The following is a 20,842-nucleotide window of genomic DNA, read 5'->3' as shown; positions in this document are numbered from 1 at the left end:
CCCAGGTACGCTGTCTGGGGCCTCATTATGAAGCCATTGGTGAGTGGTTGAGACAGGAAGTTGTATTTACAGCCCGGATCCTTTTGTACTTTTATAGAAATGATCCCTGTCTCCCTCCCTCCTCCCGACAAAGGCAGATATGACTGGCCACTAAATCTTCTGACAAATGGCCGCCCTATACAGCACCAAAGGAGGCTTGGGGGGGAAGGAGAAGCTCTACGATCGATTCAAACAGGGTTTGCCATCCTTTTCCTCTTACACAGCAGAATCATAGATTCCCGTAAAGAATCCACCCTCACAATTAGAGGAGTGTGTGTGGAGGGTGGAAGGGTGATTACATTTGTGGAGGGAGCCGCGCTAGGAGAGCGAGGAAAGGTTGTGCCTCCTCTTGGCTCTTCTCGCCCTCTTCGTCGGCCCCAGGCGACCTGAAGCAGTGTTTATAAGCCCATTGTCTGCAGGCCCAAAGAGCGCCTGTCAGCGGCCACAAACTGCAAATACCCACAGATGTGACACTAACGTGTGGGCTGTGAGTCCCGGCACAGTCCCCTGTACCCTTCGCCTCTCCGTCGAGTTGTGCAGGGACAGAGAGGAGAGTGGTCAGAGCACAGTCCTAACACATTACTATGACACACCATCCCAGCCCCTCATCTCCAATGCTAAATAAATCATCAGAAAAAATAAAATAAAAAATGGCCTCTATTCGATTAGTGGTAGATATATTCATGACACGTGCCCACGTTGGTTTTTCCGCACATCTGATAGACGGCTTATGCTGTGGGAGAAAAGAGGTATGAAAATGAGATATGGCTATGATTGGAGTTAATTTGAGGAAGAAATGTAGCGATCTAAGCTGGAAGGTCATGGACATCATCACTCACTACAGCAATAACAGAAGCTTTCGGAAAAGATAACCTTTTAAGAAAAAGCAATATCCCCCCAGAAATGTGAAAGTTGCAGAGGAACATTGATTATAATACTCTCAAGACCAAGCTAATTCCACTGCATAGTAAAGTATTAAAAGTGTGATTTAACCTTGACGGTGTATTACAGAACAATACCCAGTAAGACCAGGGGATTAACGAGACACTGAACCTGTTGACTCTGGGGAATAACAAACACAGTGAGAGGGAGATAACTTCGGTGTACAGCACACTGCCTTGTTACTGTACTCCATTCAGCACACTGCCTTGTTACTGTACTCCATTCAGCACACTGCCTTGTTACTGTACTCCATTCAGCACACTGCCTTGTTACTGTACTCCATTCAGCACACTGCCTTGTTACTGTACTCCATTCAGCACACTGCCTTGTTACTGTACTCCATTCAGCACACTGCCTTGTTACTGTACTCCATTCAGCACACTGCCTTGTTACTGTACTCCATTCAGCACACAGCCTTGTTACTGTACTCCATTCAGCACACTGCCTTGTTACTGTACTCCATTCAGCACACTGCCTTGTTACTGTACTCCATTCAGCACACTGCCTTGTTACTGTACTCCATTCAGCACACTGCCTTGTTACTGTACTCCATTCAGCACACAGCCTTGTTACTGTACTCCATTCAGCACACTGCCTTGTTACTGTACTCCATTCAGCACACAGCCTTGTTACTGTACTCCATTCGGCACACTGCCTTGTTACTGTACTCCATTCAGCACACTGCCTTGTTACTGTACTCCATTCGGCACACTGCCTTGTTACTGTACTCCATTTGGCACACTGCCTTGTTACTGTACTCCATTCAGCACACTGCCTTGTTACTGTACTCCATTCAGCACACTGCCTTGTTACTGTACTCCATTCGGCACACTGCCTTGTTACTGTACTCCATTTGGCACACTGCCTTGTTACTGTACTCCATTCAGCACACTGCCTTGTTACTGTACTCCATTCAGCACACTGCCTTGTTACTGTACTCCATTCGGCACACTGCCTTGTTACTGTACTCCATTTGGCACACTGCCTTGTTACTGTACTCCATTCAGCACACAGCCTTGTTACTGTACTCCATTCGGCACACAGCCTTGTTACTGTACTCCATTCGGCACACAGCCTTGTTACTGTACTCCATTCGGCACACAGCCTTGTTACTGTACTCCATTCAGCACACAGCCTTGTTACTGTACTTCATTCGGCACACTGCCTTGTTACTGTACTCCATTCGGCACACAGCCACTCGGCACACGTAAGCCCGCACACTCACTCTCTCTGAGAAGTACTTCAGTTAGGCCATGGTTCACTCAGAAGTGTGGTCCACTCGAGACACACAGATCAACAGCCCTGTCTCGAACACTCTCTCCCCTGGACACCTCCTGACCTTTACCATGACTGTTACACACATACACTAATAATGGCACAGTGCCCCACTGCAACACACACCCCCACTTGAGAAAAATCCAATAACTTGGCAGAACTGATGCAATAACACCAAATAGAATGATACATTTATTACATTTTTACATTTTAGTCATTTAGCAGACGCTCTTATCCAGAGCGACTTACAGTAGTGAATGCATACATTTCATACATGTTTTTCTCTGTACTGGTCCCCCGTGGGAATCGAACCCACAACCCTGGCATTGCAAACACCATGCTCTACCAACTGAGCCACACGGGACCATTAATGTGCACCACAGTTGTGTGCACCACATCATTAACGTGCACCACAGTTGTTTTTTATGAGCCTTTAAAAACTACTACTACTACTGGTTTGATTGTTGTAGCCATCCATTGTACCATTAACAATCACCCATATTAGAAATGAATACTAGTTTGATGGCACTCAACTATGGAAGTTTACCGTAAGGGAAAATACCAGCCAACCTACACAATCTCAACAATTCAGTCATGCACAGCATTCAGTGGAAACGTAATGTGTTCTCAGGGTACTTTACAGTACATGAGGGGAAAAACAAGGTTCCTTTATGAGGACTTGGTAGTGGAAGTCTTTTAAAGCTCTAAAACATTAAATGTGTGAGGTTTAGAGTGGTGTGTGTGTGCATGTATGTGTCTCACAGGTCAATAAATCCTCTAGGTAGGAGGTTTCCTTATTGAGCATCTGTCACTTAGTGCATGTCACAGCCCACCTGCCAGCCAGCGTGTCAGGCTGATTGTGTCTCAGCACTTATCAGTCCAACGAGGGAGAACTCCCTCTCTCTGGGTCTCTCTGGGTCTTGGCAGGGCAAGGTGTATGTGTTAAAGCAGACCTCAGCTGGCATGTCTAAAAATCCCTGCCAATTGTGTGTTTGTTTGTAAAGGCTGCTTACATAGCCATGAGTAATAGTATTCATATGCATTTGTATGTCAGGTCCTCTCCAGGTCAATGTGTTTGTGGCTGACTTTTCTCTGACTGCCATAGTCTGTGGGGAATTCTCTGGGGTGGTCTGTGGGGAATTCTCCTGGGGTGGTCTGTGGGGAATTCTCCTGGGGTGGTCTGTGGGGAATTCTCCTGGGGTGGTCTGTGGGGAATTCTCCTGGGGTGGTCTGGATGCGTTTTTGCCTCTTGGTGGACTGTGTGTGATAGACCACCACCCCCCACCCCCCCTCCACTGGCTGTAAAGTGGGGGTGCAGTGTGACCGATGGGCAGCCCAGTAGGGAGCTACAACCTCCTGGGGGATCCATTATCGCAGACAGCCCTGGAATAGTGCGGGTGACTCTACAGGCAGGAGGTGGACTTGTTCATCAGGCTTCCCTCACGTTCCAAAGGCCCGGGTAATCAATCCTGGTGCATCAGAGCTGGGAGCATCCACATGTACACATTGTCATCAGCAGGCCCTGCTTCTCTATATTCTACTCGCTGTGCTGTCCACCCTCACGGAGGTAATGTGTGACATCAGACATGGTAACGCCTCCTATCGTAGCGCGGTGTGTAGTCAGTCAGGCTCTCACCTTAGGACAGGAGAGGACAACTTGGGACACCAGTTTTTGGGAGAAAAACAAGAATACTGTTAGTGAATAAAATATGACTTAACCACAGCAGTGTAAAGTTTTATAATCTACGCAGGTTGACACTCAAATGACTGCAGTAGAACCTTAAGACAAAACAAGAAGTTTGCCATTATGATTTGTTTTCTATGTACAAATACATCATGGATGGAATTCAGACATAATTATTCTTAAGTTGAGACTCCTTTTGGCAAGTCTCAACTGTGGAGGGGGGGGGGGGGGGTGGTGTAACAGAAAATCACCATAAAATGAGCTTGTCAGAACAGTGGAAGATCCACATGTACATAAACATCTGCCTCCAGAGATCTGACTAGGCCTGTGTGCATGATCCACATGTACATAAACATCTGCCTCCAGAGATCTGACTAGGCCTGTGTGCATGATCCACATGTACATAAACATCTGCCTCCAGAGATCTGACTAGGCCTGTGTGCATGATCCACATGTACATAAACATCTGCCTCCAGAGATCTGACTAGGCCTGTGTGCATGATCCACATGTACATAAACATCTGCCTCCAGAGATCTGACTAGGCCTGTGTGCATGATCCACATGTACATAAACATCTGCCTCCAGAGATCTGACTAGGCCTGTGTGCATGATCCACATGTACATAAACATCTGCCTCCAGAGATCTGACTAGGCCTGTGTGCATGGCACCACTGTGATAGGGCTGTTAAGCAGTGCAGCGTAATTGTTTCCCTTCATAATAAATAGATTAAATTCAACAATTAGACTGGGCTATCATACAAATGTGGGTTTATGGCAGGGGTGGCCAACTGGCGAGCCGCGGATACATTTGTAGGCCTGCGGATCAATTTCCAAACGATAGAATATCTGAAATAAAATAAACGCTACATGTTGGTCCCATGTTTCATGAGCTGAAATAAAAGATCCCAGATATTTTCCATAAGCACAAAAAGCTTCTCCCCCCAACTTTGAGCATCAATTTGTTAACATCCCTGTTAGTGAGCATTTCTCATTTGCCAAGATAATCCATTCACCTGGCAGGTGTGGCATATCAAGAAGCTGATTAAAATGGCATGATCATTACACAGGTGTACCTTGTGCTGTGAACAATAAAACAGCCACTCTAAAATGGGCAGTTTTCATACAACACAATACCACAGATGTATCACATTTTAAGGGAGCATGCAAATGGCATAATAACTGCAGGAATGTCCACCAGAGGTGTTGCCAGAATTTTATGTACCGTAATTTCCGGACTATAAGCCGCAACTTTTTTCCCACGCTTTGAACCTCGCGGCTTAAACAATGACGCGGCTAATATATGGATTTTTCCCGCTTTCAAATTTATTTTCTCAACAAAAAAACACATTCTGTGACGTGCTCAGTTTTTTGGCGGCATGAAGCTTTCATTAGACCAATGAAATTGCCGAATGGGTTAAGGTCAAACAACCTTTTTGTTTACGGTTTAGATTAAATCGAGCGCTCTCAAACTTCCCATCATTCTGATTACGGTAGTCAGAAATGCATATGATGCAGCTTTCAAGTTGAAGGCAATTGATCTGGCTGTTGGAAAAGGAAATAGAGCTGCTGCACGGGAGCTTGGTCTTAATGAGTCGATAAGACATTGGAAACAGCAGCGTGAGGAATTGACTCAGTGCAAAAAGACAACTAAAGCTTACTGCTAATTTTTTTATTTTTTGTTGCAAGCCGTGTTTTGTTAAAGCCTGTGTAAAGTTAATTTGTTTCAATGTACTGGTAGGCACCTGCGGCTTATAGACATGTGCGGCTTATTTATGTTCAAAATAATATTTATTTTTAAATTCAGTGGGTGCGGCTTATATTCAGGTGCGCTCAATAGTCTGGAAATTACGGTACATTTCTCTGACATAAGCAGCCTCCAACTTCATTTAGAGAATTTGGCAGTACGTCTAACCAGCTTTTTCACCAGCGGGATCGTTTGAGACCAGCCACCCCTACAGCTGATGAAACTGAGGAGTATTTGTTTGTAATTTAAAGCCCTTTTGTGGGGAAAAACTAATTCTGATTAGCTGGGCCTGGCTCCCCAGTGGGTGGGCCCCTTCCCTCCCAGGCTGCGCCCCTGCGAAGTCATGTGAAATCCATAGATTAGGGCCTAATGAATTTATTTAAAATGACTTATGAACTGTAGCACAGTAAAATCATCAAAATTATTGCATGTTGTGTTTACATTGATTTGATAAAAAATAAATCACACACAAACACACACCATTCAAAAGTTTGGACACACCTACTCATTCAAGGGTTTTTCCATTTTTACTATTTTCTACATTGTAGAATAATAGCGACGACAAACTATGAAATAACACATATGGAATCATGTAGTAACCAAAAAAAGTGTTAAACAAATCAATATATATTATATTTGAGATTCTTCAAAGTAGCCACCTTGACAGCTTTGCACGCTCTTGGCATTCTGTCAAACAGCTTCATGGAGGTAGTCACCTGGAATGCATTTTAATTAACAGGTGTGCCTTGTTAAATGAATTTGTGGAATTTCTTTCCTTTCATAATGCATTTGAGCCAATCAGTTGTGTTGTGACAAGGTAGGGGTGGTATACAAAAGATATCCCTATTTGGTAAAAGACCAAGTCCATATTATGGCAAGAACAGCTCAAATAAGCAAAAAGAAACGACAGTCCATCATTACTTTACGACATGAAGGTCAGACAATATGGAACATTTCAAGAACTTTGAAGGTTTCTTCAAGTGCAGTCGCAAAAACCATCAAGCGCTATGATGAGACTGGTTCTCATGAGGACCGCCACAGGAAAGACCCAGAGTTACCTCTGCTGCAGAGGATAAGTTCATTAGTTACCAGCCCTCTGAAATTGCAGCCCAAATAAATGCTTCAGAGTTCAAGTAACAGACATCTCAACATCAGCTGTTCAGAGGAGACCCTGAATCAGGCCTTCATGGTCAATTTGTAGCAAAGAAACCACTACTAAAAGACATAAATAAGAAGAGGCTTGCTTGGTCCAAGAAACACGAGCAATGGACATTAGACCGGTGGATGGCTGATGAGTCCAAATTTGAGATTTTTGGTTCCACCCGCCGTGTCTTTGTGAGACGCAGAGTAGGTAAACGGATGATCTCTGCATGTGTGGTTCCAACCATGAAGCATGGAGGTGGTGGTATGATGGTGCTTTGCTGGTGATTTATTTAGAATTCAAGGAACACTTAATCAGCATGGCTACCACAGCATTCTGCAGCGATGGTTTGCGCTTAGTGGGACTTTGATTTGTTTTTCAATAGGACAATGACCCAAAACACACCTCCAGGCTATGTAAGGGCTATTTGACCAAGAAGGAGAGTGGAGTGCTGCATCAGATAACCTGGCCTGCACAATCACCTGACCTCAACCCAAATGAAATGGTTTGGGATGAGTTGGACCGCAGAGTGAAGGAAAATTAGCCAACAAATGCTCAGCGTATGTGGGAACTCCTTCAAGAATGTTGGAAAAGCATTCCAGATGAAGCTGCTTGAGAGAATGCCAAGAGTGTGCAAAGCTGTCATCAAGGCAAAGGGTGGCTACTTTGAAAAATCCAAAATATATTCTTTGGTTATTGGCCTTCCCTGTGGCTCAGTTGGTAGAGCATGGTGTTTGCAACGCCAGCATGGTGTGTGCAACGCCAGGGTTGTGGGTTCGATTCGCACGGGGGGCCAGTACAAAAAAATGTATGAAATGTATGCATTCACTACTGTAAGTCGCTCTGGATAAGAGCGTCTGTTAAATGACTAAAATGTAAAAAATGTACATGATTCCATGTGTGTTATTTCATAGTTTTACAATGTAGAAAATAGTCAAAATAAAGAAAAACCCTCGAATGAGTAGATATATAAATAAACATTTTTTTTTAGGGAACTCAGTCGTGGGTCTCAATTTACTGTTGATAGTTAAAATGGTACAATACACAAAGTGCAATTTCAACATTTGGTTGTGCAGCAGTGGTTTCTCTTGCTATCTCAGACAGTAACTCAATTAGCCCATCTTACCTAACAGTTTTTGGATTGGTAAATGTGTTTACATAGCTGGGCGATAGACTATCTACCGACTGGGGATGCCCCCATTGATTTTGTTAGTCACTCACTCAGATATCATTAAAAAATGTATCTCGCCCAATGGCAAAATGTGTAGAATTGCAGGTAATTAACTGGCTCTGACTTTATGTGTGGGTATAGATGTGGGTACGTAGACTTGAGGAGTTCATGAGGAGTTCAGATTTTCTGTGGCCCCCACCAAAGTTGTCCATCCCTGGTCTCGGGCATTGGCGGACCACATGGCATCCAAGATGTCCTCCCCAAACTGGGAAGGGATTCGACAAAGGCATTAAAGACACCCTTCACTTCATCCTCTAGTGAACATAATGAAGTCTAGGAGAGGAGGACAGTATCAACTTATCAAACCATGGTGTGAGACAGCCAGACACTGCTTGAGTGGTCTACTGCCTCCACTGTCACCTAGTGGGAGCACAGGTCCATCCAGTCTGGGTCTCCTCTATCCTGGTCTGTGAACACCACCAGTCTGGTCCATGAGGGGCAGCCAGACGAGGCAGTCCACAGCGGGCCACCCAAAGCAATGTTAGGGGAGGAGATCGCTGGGTTGCTGACAGGGCTAGCACTGCTTGTTCATGTCCCTGTGGTAATTCCATGTTCCCCTGTCCAGCCCGCCTCCCCTCCTCGGTCTTCCAGCCGTGTGTGTGGGCCTATCAGAGGATCTGTTCAGTGCTGGAGGCAGAGATGTCCAGGAGTCTCCAGGCTGCATAAGGGTTGAGCTCCTCCTGGTCTCGACACAGGGCCCATACGTACATCATCCTCAGCCCCTGGTCCTGTTGGCAAACACATAATGACGATCAGAGGTATTGGCAAATTGCACAAATGAAATCCATTTTGAATCCTTTGGAACGTGTGTCGAAAGTGTACACTGTACCACCCTGGCTAGCCTGTTCTCTCTCAGCCCAGAGACAAAGTGTACACTGTACCACCCTGGCTAGCCTGTTGTCTCTCAGCCCAGAGACAAAGGGCAACAAAAGTTGCGTCATCAACAGTACAGGACATAACAGCCCAGCCTTCATAAATCCCCTAGCAGTGCCCTGCACCAGACTGAGGGAGCGCCAGCTTCCTGCGGCTGCCCATCCATTATTAGGAAGATGTTCCTAATGTTTGGTATACTCAGTGTATAGAGACAAAATACAGACAAGTAGCAAAATATCTTGACCATTAAAATGCATTTCAATATGATTGTAAAAGGCCTATAGCCTACTGTTTATTTTAATGCAGTCATCTCAGTTTTCATTTGAAGCATCTTTTTATACATCGCTTGTTTGTATCAATTGCCAAGACATTGGTAACTTTATCTGTAGTCAACTTAGTTCTGAGGTTATTGGTGGTCACAGAGAGACAGATGAACCATGTGTTTCTATGTTTAGCGGAGATCTTCTGTGTATAAAGTGACGCCGGAGGGCAACAAAAAAAGCATCTAACAACGCACTTAGCTGTTCTACGTGTAGTCTGAGGCAGGTGTTAGATTATGAATGTATTCAAGTGCATCGTTAATAGTGATGGTTTTGGGAAACAGCTCAGAGATTTAACGATGCTCCTACGAAGGTTCTAACGGGCCCTGGATGCTTTCATGTGGAGCCTGGATGACAGTCAGCAGGGCGCCATTGAAAGACGAGGGGAGGAAGCCACTTTAGACTATTGAAATGCACCCCGGGTCTGAAACATTGCCTTGCCTGATTAGACAAGCTAAGAGACAAAAACATCCCTGTTTTAATACTTTTACAATGTAATCCTTATTTCCAGCGTAGAGATGGCGGGTGTATTCTACTCACAGGGTCTCCTTCTATGACGTCGCCTTTAGTGTTGCGGATCACCATGACCAGCTGGGCCTGGAAGGTGATGATCAGCACCGGGCCCTGCTCCATCATCTTCCCCATGGCCAGCTGAGAACACACCATAAAAAGACACTATTAGAAAAGAACATCCCATAAACCAATAACAGGAAGTGTTTATTGCAAAAGATTAACTCACAACAATGTTGTCTATGTCCAGGATCTTAGAGTGGAACTGCAGGCCCATAGCCTTGGCCTATTGGATGGGGTGGGCCAGCTGGCTGTACGTCTATGAACAAGACAGATGTGTGGCAAACAGCAACGGCAGGAAAAAATGTACAGGTCACCATTTACAGTACTTCAAAATAATCGATTCATCTTCTGCTGGTGTACAAATGACTAGCCGATCCATTGGTCAATAAAAGTGCTTACGGCTTCATAACACCAGTCCTTCAGCACCTCAAGCTCCCCTCGGATCATGGCCTACAGACACACACAGAGAGACAGACACACAGAGAGAGACAGACACACAGAGAGAGACAGACACACAGAGAGAGACAGAGAGAGAGGTAAGGCAAGTAGGTACGGTGATATCCACACCTCATGAGACACTGCAGATAGACAAAAATAGCAATAAAATGTATCTGGACAGTGAAGAAAGTGCTCCATTGATTTTACAATTCATCTGGATATTCACCTGATTTAAGTGAGACTTGAGACTAATGTTGAAGGTCGCAGACCGAAAAATGTATCTGGTGTCTCTAACTGCAGTGACATACACGGAAGGGTTCATTCCCAAGTGTCTTCAGCTCGAAAAGAACAACCTGTGTTCTTCCTGTATACCTTCATCACGATTTGTACCACACCAATGTCAGAGGAAATATCTTTCTTCACCTCCTGTACATTGGGTATGATGGCAAATTCACACTGCTTGAGGAAGACATCCTTGTCGAACAATGGGTCCACCTTCAGAATCTCTGTCAGCACCTCTGACATCTCTGTCTTGGAGAAGAGCCCACCTGACCAGACACACAAACAAAGTTAGACAAGAACAAAAGACAGAGCCCACCTACCAAAGGCTGATGTGATTGGGGTTGGTGGTATGGAGAAGTGAATAGGTTACCTAGGACGTCGGTCATTTTATCTGTGACGGCACGAGACGCTCTGATGAGGGCATTCTCGCTTTCATCATACTTCATCTTCATCTCAAAGAACCCTGGGAAGAGAGGGCAGAGTGAGTCATTTAGTCACAGTGCATCAACATCACACACAGGGTTACAGGGTGGGGTTGGACTCAGCATATGTACAGTATTTTCCCAAAGCCAGGACAGCGAGTTGGATCATATGGATCAAACATGGGGACTGAGCTGTGGGTCAATGTACACCATAGCTCTGCGATTGATGACTCGGTTGTGACTGATGCTACAAAAGGAAAGGAAGTCAATACCACAGCATTTCTATTGACTTTTCACAATGTCATTACTGTATATCATTCATAGCTCCTTTTCACCAGTCAGAAACATTTTGTCAGCGCTGTTTCTTTGGTAATACTCAATTGCTTGTTCCATGTATAAGGCTAGTGTCTGGTTTACACTGTAGCCTTATACATGGAACAAGAAATTGAGTATTCAAATACTACACTAAACAAAAATATAAAAACATATATACATATACACACACAGTACCAGTCAAAAGGTTGGACACAAACCCTTGAATGAGTAGGTTTCCTTATTTTTACTTTGTAATATAATTAGGGAAGACATCAAAACTATGAAATAACACATATGGAATCATGTAGTAACCAAAAATGTGTTAAATATATTTTAATATGAGATTCTTCAAAGTAGCCACCCTTTGCCTTTTGACTTCTCTACACCAGCATCATCTGGAATGTTTTTCCAACAGTCTTGAAGGTGTTCCCACATATGCTGAGCACTTGTTGGCTGCTTTTCCTTCACTCTGCGGTCCAACTCATCCCAAATTGGATTGAGGTCGGGTGATTGTGGAGGCCAGGCCATCTGATGCGGCACTCCATCACTCTCCTTGGTCAAATAGCGAGTATATAGCGTGGAGGTGTGTAGGGTCATTATCCTGTTGAAAAACGAATGATAGTGGGACTAAGGTCAAACCAGATGTGATGGTGTATCGCCTTGAATTCTAAATAAAATCACTGACAGTGTCACCAGCAAAGCACCATCAATCACACCTCCTCCATGCTTCACGGTGGGAACCATACAAGCAGAGATCATCCGTTCACCTACTCTGTGTCTCACAAAGACACGGCGATTGGAACCAAAAATCTCAAATTTGGACTCATTAGACCAAAAGGACAGATTTCCACCAGTCGAATGTCCATTGTTCGTGTTTCTTGCCCCAAGCAAGTCTCTTCTTCGTGTCCTTTAGTAGTAGTTTCTTTGCTGCAAATTGACCACGAAGGCCTGATTCACACAGTCTCCTCTGAACAGTTGATGTTGAGATGTGTCTTTTACATGAACTCTGTGAAGCATTTATTTTTTGAGGCTGGTAACTCTAATGAACTTATCCTCTGCAGCAGAGGTATTTCTGGGTCTTCCATTCCTGTGGCGGTCCTCATGAAAGCCAGTTTCATCATAGCGCTTGATGGTTTTTGCGACTGCACTGGAAGAAACTTTCAAAGTTCATAAAATGTTCCAGATTGACTGACCTTCATGTCTTAAATTAATGATGGACTGTCGTTTCTCTTTGCTTATTTGAGCCATTCTTGCATAATATGGACTTGGTCTTTTACCAAATTTCTGTATACCACCCCAACTGATTTGGCTCAAACACATTAAGGAAAGAAATTCCACAAATGAACAAGGCACACCTGTTAATTGAAATACATACCAGGGGACTAACATATATCTTGATTTCTTTAACACTTTCTTGGTTACGACATGATTCCATATGTATTATTTCATAGTTTTGATGTCTTCACTATTATTCTACAATGTACAAAATAGTAAAAATAAAGAAAAACCCTAGAATGAGTAGGTGTGTCCAAACTTTTGACAGGTACTGATATATACACAAAAGTAAGAGGACACCCCTTAAAATGAGTGAACTCGGCTATTTCACCCACACCTGTTGCTGACAGGAGTATAAAATCAAGCACACAGTCTCCATTGACAAACATTGGCAGTAAAATGGCATTACTGAAGTTCAGTGACTTTCAACGTGGCACTGTCATAGGATGCCACTTTTCCAACAAGTCAGTTCGTTAAATTTCTACCCTGCTAGAGCTGCTCTGGTCAACTGTAAGTGCTGTTATTGTGAAGTGGAAACATCTAGGAGCAACGACAGCTCAGCCGGGAAGTGGTAGGCCACACAAGCTCACAGAACAGGACCGCTGAGTACTGAAGCACCAGTTGCAACACTCACTACCGAGTTCCAAACTGCCTCTGGAAGCAACGTCAGCACAAGAACTGTTCGTGGGGAGCTTCATAAAATTGTTTTCTATGGCCGAGCAGCCTCAAACAAGCCTAAGATTACCATGCGCAATGCCAAGTGTCAGCAGGAGTAGTGTAAAGCTTGCCGCCATTGGACTCTGGAGCAGTGGAAACGCGTTCTCTGGAGTGATGAATTACTCTTCACCATCTGGCAGTCTGAAAGACAAATCTGGGTTTGGTGGATGCCAGGAAAACGCTACCTGCCCGAATGCATAGTGCCAACTGTAAAGTTTGGTTGAGGAGGAATAATGGTCTGGGGCTGTTTTTCATGGTTCGGGTGAAGGGGAATCTTAACGCTACAGCATACATTGACATTCTAGATGACTCTGTTCTTCCAACTTTGTTGCAAGTTTGGGAAAGGCCCTTTCATGTTTCAGCATGACAATGCTCCCCTGCACAAAGCGAGGTCCATACAGAAATACATTTGTCGAGATCGGTATGGAAGAACTTGACTGGCCTGCACAAGCCCATATTGTTCCCGTTCCGTTGTCCACCTATTGAGGATGACTGGTGTAAACCTAAGACAGAAACACAGTTTAAGGCAGCTAGTCCCCAGCCTCTCATACCTTATTCCTACGTAGTCCATGGCCTCCCAGGTAGTCCCTGGCCTCCCATTACCTGCTGCTCGTTAGTAATGGGACCATTAGCTCTAAGATGAACAAGGTTAATAGGAGCAGGACAGTGTTCAGACTGATACAGCAGTCAGTCAGCTAGCAGAGGGTTTTTCCCCATATACACCTTACTGCACACCCCACAAACTACACCAGGGCTACGTTTAGATCCCTTAAATACTGTGATTTTGGAGACTGGGACGTTTCTGACCGGCAACCATGACGATAGTTTGAATTTGGCAATGAACAAAAATGTATCTTTATAGTCAAAAGTAAACGACACGTGGTCAAGTTTACAAACGCACCTGCACCTCAGAGCAACAAGCCACTGTATATGGGCATGGTTCCCACAGAGCCTAAGTCACAGCACTTAATCACTGATTGGTAGTTTTACACTTGAACTTAGCCCCATCTACTGGACAAACATATTACAGCGTCAGACATTCATACAAAATGTTTTGATAAAAGCTCACCAGCCAATTGACACCTCCATCTAGTACCCGGTCGGACCCCCCTTTGCCTCCAGAACAGCCCGAATGCTTCTGGGCATGGATTCTACAAGTCGGAAACTTCCACAGGAATGTTGGTCCATGCTGACGCGCTGGCATCACGCAGCTGCAGGAACCAGGATTTATTCAGACCAGGCAATGTGTTTCCACTCCTCAATTGTCCAGTGTTGGTGATCGTGTGCCCAATGGAGCCGCTTCTTCTTGTTTTTATCTGATAGGAGTGGAACCTGGTGTGGTCGTCTGCTAAAATAGCCCATCCATGACAAGAACTCGAGATGCCATTCTGCACACCACTGTTGTACTGCACCGTTATTTGTCTGTTTGTGGCCCCATTGTCACACCATTCAATGGAAACTCTAGACACTGTTGTACGTGAAAAGCCCAGCCGTTTCTAAGATACTGACAATCATTCCACACCCAAAGTCGCTTACGTCACTAGTTTTACCCATTCTAAAGTTCAATCGAACAGTAACTGAATGCCTATGCCCGTCTGCCTGCTTTATATAGCAAGCCACGTCCACGTGACTCACTGTTTGTAGGAGCGATACATCCCTGAATGTAAACTGGTCAGGGCCAAAAAGGTAACTTTTTTTTGCACTCACTCCCGTCTGTGTGGTCAGGCTTCTCACCTAACGTTACCACTTCGCTATCGTTCAGGGGACGCGCTGCTGTAACTGGCCAGCTGCCTTTCCAGAGTGTGCGCTGATGCTGTAACTATTAAGTTGGTTGCCTCTTCTTTCTTCAGTCATGTGCTGCGCTGAATTCTGTTGTTACGTAAACGATTGTCTGAGCCTTGGATACAGCCAGTATTCCTACAAACGTGGCGAATTTCACTGAAAGGTGACACGTTTGCATCGCTGTACATTTTCGTGAACAGGTGGTGTACCTAATAAACTGGCCTATGAGTATATTTTAAAGGAATAGCTCTGTATTCATCCTAATATATCATCCTACATTATGATTCAGAAGGGTGATAGTTAGAGACGTCAATGAAAACTAAAGACACCAGACAGGTGAAAAAAATACAACTGTGATAGAGACAGGCTCACTGTTGAAGACCATGTTGTTGTCCTTGAAGTCCTTCCACTGTGCGTACCACTTAGAGTCCCTGTGCAGCACCACTCCCATGGCCTCCCTTGAAAACAGATCACTGCTCAGTGCTCACGCACATGCCACCAGACATAGTACAGCAGAAAGTAAACAGTTATCTAGACTAGAACTGCATTTCACTGTGGCTGTCTATCCAAATTACACCCAAAGGTGCAATTTGGGCACTGAAAAATGTGTTGTGTTATTGAACACAATTCTACTTGAGTAATGATCTAGAGATCTAGCAATACTGAATAAGAGTGGGAGACTGGCAGCACGTACTCATTAGCCTCGAAGACCTTGTGTTCATTTTCTGCAGCCTTGGATGAAAAGTCGCTCCTCTTCCGTAGTCTCTTGGGGGCCCGGTAGGGCCCACTCTGATTAAGATCATCAATCTCCTTCTTCACACTCTCCACACCCTGTGTGAGCACATACAGCAGGCTTAAGAGGAAATGCATGGGCTGTTATGATGAGCTACCTAATCAATGGGTTGATTCTGCACATTTCCTCCTGATCATTAGACTTACTTGGTTTATGCAGTGACAAGACAAATGGAGCAAGTGGTTGCTATAACGCAGTGAAAATGACCAAACCAGGTATTTGACTTTGAAGTGCTGGATTGGTCCTTTTTGTACCTTGTCCCTGACTATTTAGGTCTCACCTGTGATATTGCTCTGAAGGCACCAGTCTTTCCCAGTTTCCCTCCACTCTTGGACACAGACTCTGCAGATGTCTTGGCTGTCTTTGCTGCTTCCTCCATTCCTTCCTTGATCTTCTTCCCTATATCTGTACAACTGACCTCTTCCAAACCCTAAAAACAGACACACAGGAACATTAACTTCTTATGTCTGACACTCACACCCTTTCTGTTGACATGACGAAGGCAAAGGCCTACTTATGTTATTAATGTCCATGTTGGCATTTAATTGACAACATGCAGCACTACATTTACCATACTCAAGTTCAGTGATCAAAGCTGATGACAGTGACTACAGCAGACATGTACAGTACCTCTTTCACAGTCTCTGAGAAGGTCCCTAACTTCTTCTTCAGAACTTCGGATGTCTTCACAGTTTCAGACTCTATGGTTTTCTGAGGAAGAAAGTGAAATGGCGTAAATTATAAATAGTGAAGACAAAAAAAAAAAAAAATCACAAAAATTGGCCAATCCAACCTGCCTAACAACATCCTTTGTCCGATGTGACAACGAAACAACGCGTGACACGCGCTTCAATATTATTTGCTGGGCCACAGATTTTGACCTAAATATAAAGGAATGAAGCTGTTCAATTGATTGGAGTATTCACATATTTCCGCCGAGCTTGATTCAGAGCTTCCGATTCTTCCAGCTTTTTGGCCTCCTCGCGAAACTTCTTGATGTTCTCCTTCATCTCCTTGTTCTTGCTGAGCTCCTGCTTGAGGTTATCTAAGAACCCCCCAAAGAAGCCTTTTTGGCCACCTCCCCTGTCTGATGCATACCGCACCTAGAGCAAGATATGGTCATTGTATTAGTTAGAGAGGAACACATTTCTGCATAACCAAAATTATTTGAGTCTTATCTGACAAATTGTGCATTCAACCACATTCAACCATTGCAGGACAAGGCCAAGTTGGCTAAAGCAGAAACGGATTTGATACACCGCTGTCTAAGCACTTTGAATGTTAAAACTAAGAACTTAATGAACTGTAAAACAGAAAGGAAGGTACAATTCAAACTGTATACAATTAATGATTAGCATGATTATCACAAGCGGAACATTCACTGTTACCTGTGAGGAACCCACATATCCTATATACACACACGAGGTCTGTTGTGTAGGAGCAAATATGAAGGACTGGACACAAGCAAACTTCTAACACATTGCTGGAGGATGAAATGCACAATAAGAAAAACTCAAAACATTACGAAACATTTTTTTTCTAGCCACATTATGATTGGCCAAGATGCTTTGTTAGGCATACAATACATACCTAAAACAAGTGATATTGCCAATTCATGAGATTTTGATAACAAAACTGTTAAAGACAACAACGCCTATCTTGCTTATGAAATGGACAGTTTCCTCCTACTAGATACAATTGTGAACTAACTTTGGCCTGCTAGATATTGTATGATTTTCAAAAATAACAGTTTTCAGAGAGTTACAAAATAATCACTTCAGATAGTCTGGTCATACTCTGTTGTACAAAACGTAAACGATATCCATATAATTTGTCTATGCTATTGAAATACGTATGCAAGTGTCAATAGTGCAAATATATATATTATAATATTATTTTAATGACAGCAATAAACTTTCGCTTGGTGCACATGTTCTACTGTTATGAATCAAGCCCCAAACACCGGCATGACATTCCATTCCATTCTGAGAAGTCTTGCTGCTAAATTAGCGAGCTAGTCTGGTTCGGGATTTTGCAGTGGAGCCGACACTTCGAGTATATATGTGTTTCATCGCTATTTTCAATAATGGGTAACCTTAATTATTGAAGATTAAAAGACAACTTGGAAAATATGTTTAATAAGAACTCACCAGATAACACAAACACAAGGAAGCTGACATCTTGCTTGCATTGCATGTGACCTTTTCCGATGATGACCTTCTGACGTGTATGTGTGTGGAGGAGGAGGCTGAAGGTGGGCCATTTAGCCATGGACGCTTTGTGTTGTTCATATACCTCCGTGGTGTGGCAGGTAAGCAAGAAATACATCCTTCGATTTGTGATAAAAGCACCAACTTTGTTACAGATGTAGATTCACGCATCATCGTTACAAAAATATCTTTATCTTTTCAAAAACCATTTCCAGACCAGGAGGTGGCAGTAGCACCAACTAAGGATCGGATTTCTCAGTTTAAACAGAAACCGAAGACGGTGAAACCTGTGAAAGTATTTAAACAAACAAACAGAACCCAGGCCCACAGCCAACAACACAAAAAAAGAAGCGAAAACATAAATAAATAAGTAGTGCACAAGTATCAGTGGGGTTTTCAACTCTGGTCCTTATACTGAATTAAAAATAAGTGGTGGTGGTAAATCAAATCAATCAACTGTAATTTGCCACATGTGCTGAATGGTGTAGAGTGGTGCAGCGGTCTAAGGTACTGCATCTCAGTGGTAGAGGCATCACTACAGACCCAGGTTCAATTCCAGGCTGTATCACAGCCGGCCATGATTGGGAGTCCCATAGAGCGGCGCACAGTTGGCCCAGCGTTGTCCGGGTTAGTTTGACAGGGGTAGCCATCATTGTGTAGTAGAGTTAAAATGGTTAATATATATTAATAACAACAATAAAACTCTGAAAGTTACGTGTTTCGATAGTCTCACACTCCCTTATAACAATATCTACAGCATTAACCTTGGGACGTTTTATTTATTTCACGTTACGGACTTCTACAATGGAGTAATCTGCTACCCGTACCTTTCTCTCTCAGTGTTTTCTCAGACTGAGGAGAGCGGGAGCTATGGGTAGTACCAGGGAGTTAGTAGGTGACGTAAGCACCCAGATAAAATAAAATACATTTAATGAAACAAAACCCGAAGATGTTAACATCATTCAGCTACTGTAGCTGCCTACCTAACATCAACAGGCATCACCAGTAGCACAACAATTAAAATTAGAAACCAAAAGTAAAGTTCCTGGCGATCATAGCGATCTGACTCCCCCCTCCTGTCTGAACTTGGAATATTCCTGTTCGCGGGCTTTGGCCACTGACCCTCAACCTGATTGTTCTGTTCTGCGTTGTGTACTATTCTAATAATTTGAAGTTTGCTGGAATAACCATTTTAACTCTACTACACTCACCCCTTCTTGATGTCAGCAAACTTTAAGACATAAGGTAAGAGTTCTTGCTCCACAGGGGTAACCTTGACCAAGAGTCATCCAGAAGGACAGCAAAGAGACTTTGCCAGGTAGAAATATGCCCATATACATACAACCTATGACCCCCTAATAAAGTATATCTCATTTCCTTAATCTATCCTCTGGCTTCTGTGTCACTGGGGTACTGTCACTTCAACAAAAGTTGATAAGGCTTGAATCAGGGCAGCTAGATGCTCTCTTTTGTCCGGCTCAGCAATCACTTGACTCATTGACTCTAAAAGTCTTCTGACAGGCTTCACAACTCTTCCAGTTCGAGTTCTCAAAGTGCCTTCACTTGGTCTCAGGACTGTATCAGTGAGCTCAGACGTCTGGCTGTTTCTGCGCTCTACCTCTCTCTGGTTACTCATTCTCTTCTTAGTAGATCTTATGCATACAGAGCCGCTGACTGATGAACTTCTACTGCTGATGCCATCTAGACTGCTCACTGACGTTGCTTTTCTACTTGTGTCATCTTCAGAAGGATCACTTGAATCATCACCAGGCATCATTGAGGAGCTTCCTGTGCTTGATTTAGCTGCTTGTCCTGAGATCATGTCCTTCGCTGGGCTTTGAGGAGCAGCTTCTCTCATGTTCACGCCATCTTCCAGTCCCGAAGATTTTTGACCTTCAGCTTCGGTGGGCCCCTCAGGGTTCTGGCCCTCGAGAATCCAGACAGCAGTCCTTCGATCCTCTGAATCCTCATCCACATCGAATACCGGTCTTTCTTGGCATCTGACTTGCCAAGTTAAATAAAACATTTAAATAAATAGTGAAATGCTTGCTTTGGAGCCCTTCCCAACAATGCAGAGTTTAAAACAGTAACACGAGGAATAAAATAAAATACACAAGAATGAAGCAATATACAGGGAGTACCAGTACCACATCAATGTGCAGAGGTAGGAGATATTGAAGGTCAGTATGTCCAAGAAGTCAGGGTAAAGTGACTAGGCATAAGATAATATAATAATGAAAGTAAAATAAAGAACAGTAGCAGCAGCAAATGATGAGTGTGAATGTGTGTTTGTGTTGTCAGAGGACAAAAATCAGTTAACCACCTAACTGAGGAACTCAATTTAACCTTGCGCATTACCCTAGATGCAGTTGCACCCCTAAAAACATTTGTCATAAGAAACTAGCTCCCTGGTATACAGAAAATACCCTAGCTCTGAAGCAAGCTTCCAGAAAATTGGAACGGAAATGGCGCCATACCAAACTGGAAGTCTTCCGACTAGCTTGGAAAGACAGTGCAGTATGGAAGAGCCCTCACTGCTGCTTGAGAATCCTATTTGATACTAATGTCTTTTTGATACTGTCGCAAAGCTAACTAAAAAGCAGCATTCCCCAAGAGAGGATGGCTTTCACTTCAGCAGTAATAAATTCATGAACTTCTTTGAGGAAAAGATCATGATCATTAGAAAGCAAATTACGGACCCCTCTTTAAATCTGCGTATTCCTCCAAAGCTCCGTTGTCCTGAGTCTGCACAACTCTGCCAGGACCTAGGATCAAGGGAGACACT

General features: G+C 43.7%; 1 protein-coding gene across 2 annotated transcripts; it reads right to left on the bottom strand.

The window, feature by feature from the left end:
* Nucleotides 1-7,385: 7,385 nt before the first annotated feature.
* Nucleotides 7,386-18,929, bottom strand: LOC106573571 (mitochondrial import inner membrane translocase subunit TIM44). 2 transcript variants are annotated; one of them, XM_014148718.2, is made up of 12 exons: nt 17,998-18,929; nt 16,774-16,950; nt 16,478-16,558; nt 16,128-16,277; nt 15,749-15,885; nt 15,427-15,512; nt 10,914-11,006; nt 10,488-10,809; nt 10,223-10,273; nt 9,990-10,079; nt 9,791-9,901; nt 7,386-8,785 (listed from the first exon to the last, which is right to left on the bottom strand). In XM_014148718.2, exons 1-8 carry the CDS (start codon nt 18,229-18,231, stop codon nt 10,580-10,582), a joined length of 1,188 nt encoding a protein of 395 aa, XP_014004193.2. In that variant the 5' UTR covers nt 18,232-18,929; the 3' UTR covers nt 7,386-8,785; nt 9,791-9,901; nt 9,990-10,079; nt 10,223-10,273; nt 10,488-10,579. The 2 variants fall into 2 exon arrangements, with proteins under 2 accessions (XP_014004193.2, XP_014004194.2); XM_014148719.2 differs by having other exon boundaries at nt 10,685-10,809.
* Between the last annotated feature and the right edge of the window lie 1,913 nt (nt 18,930-20,842).

Source organism: Salmo salar, chromosome ssa16, assembly GCF_905237065.1.
Source record: "Salmo salar chromosome ssa16, Ssal_v3.1, whole genome shotgun sequence".
NCBI lineage: Eukaryota > Metazoa > Chordata > Actinopteri > Salmoniformes > Salmonidae > Salmo > Salmo salar.
The sequence above is the reverse complement of the archived record's forward strand: the minus strand, read 5'-3'. Positions and strand labels throughout refer to the sequence as shown.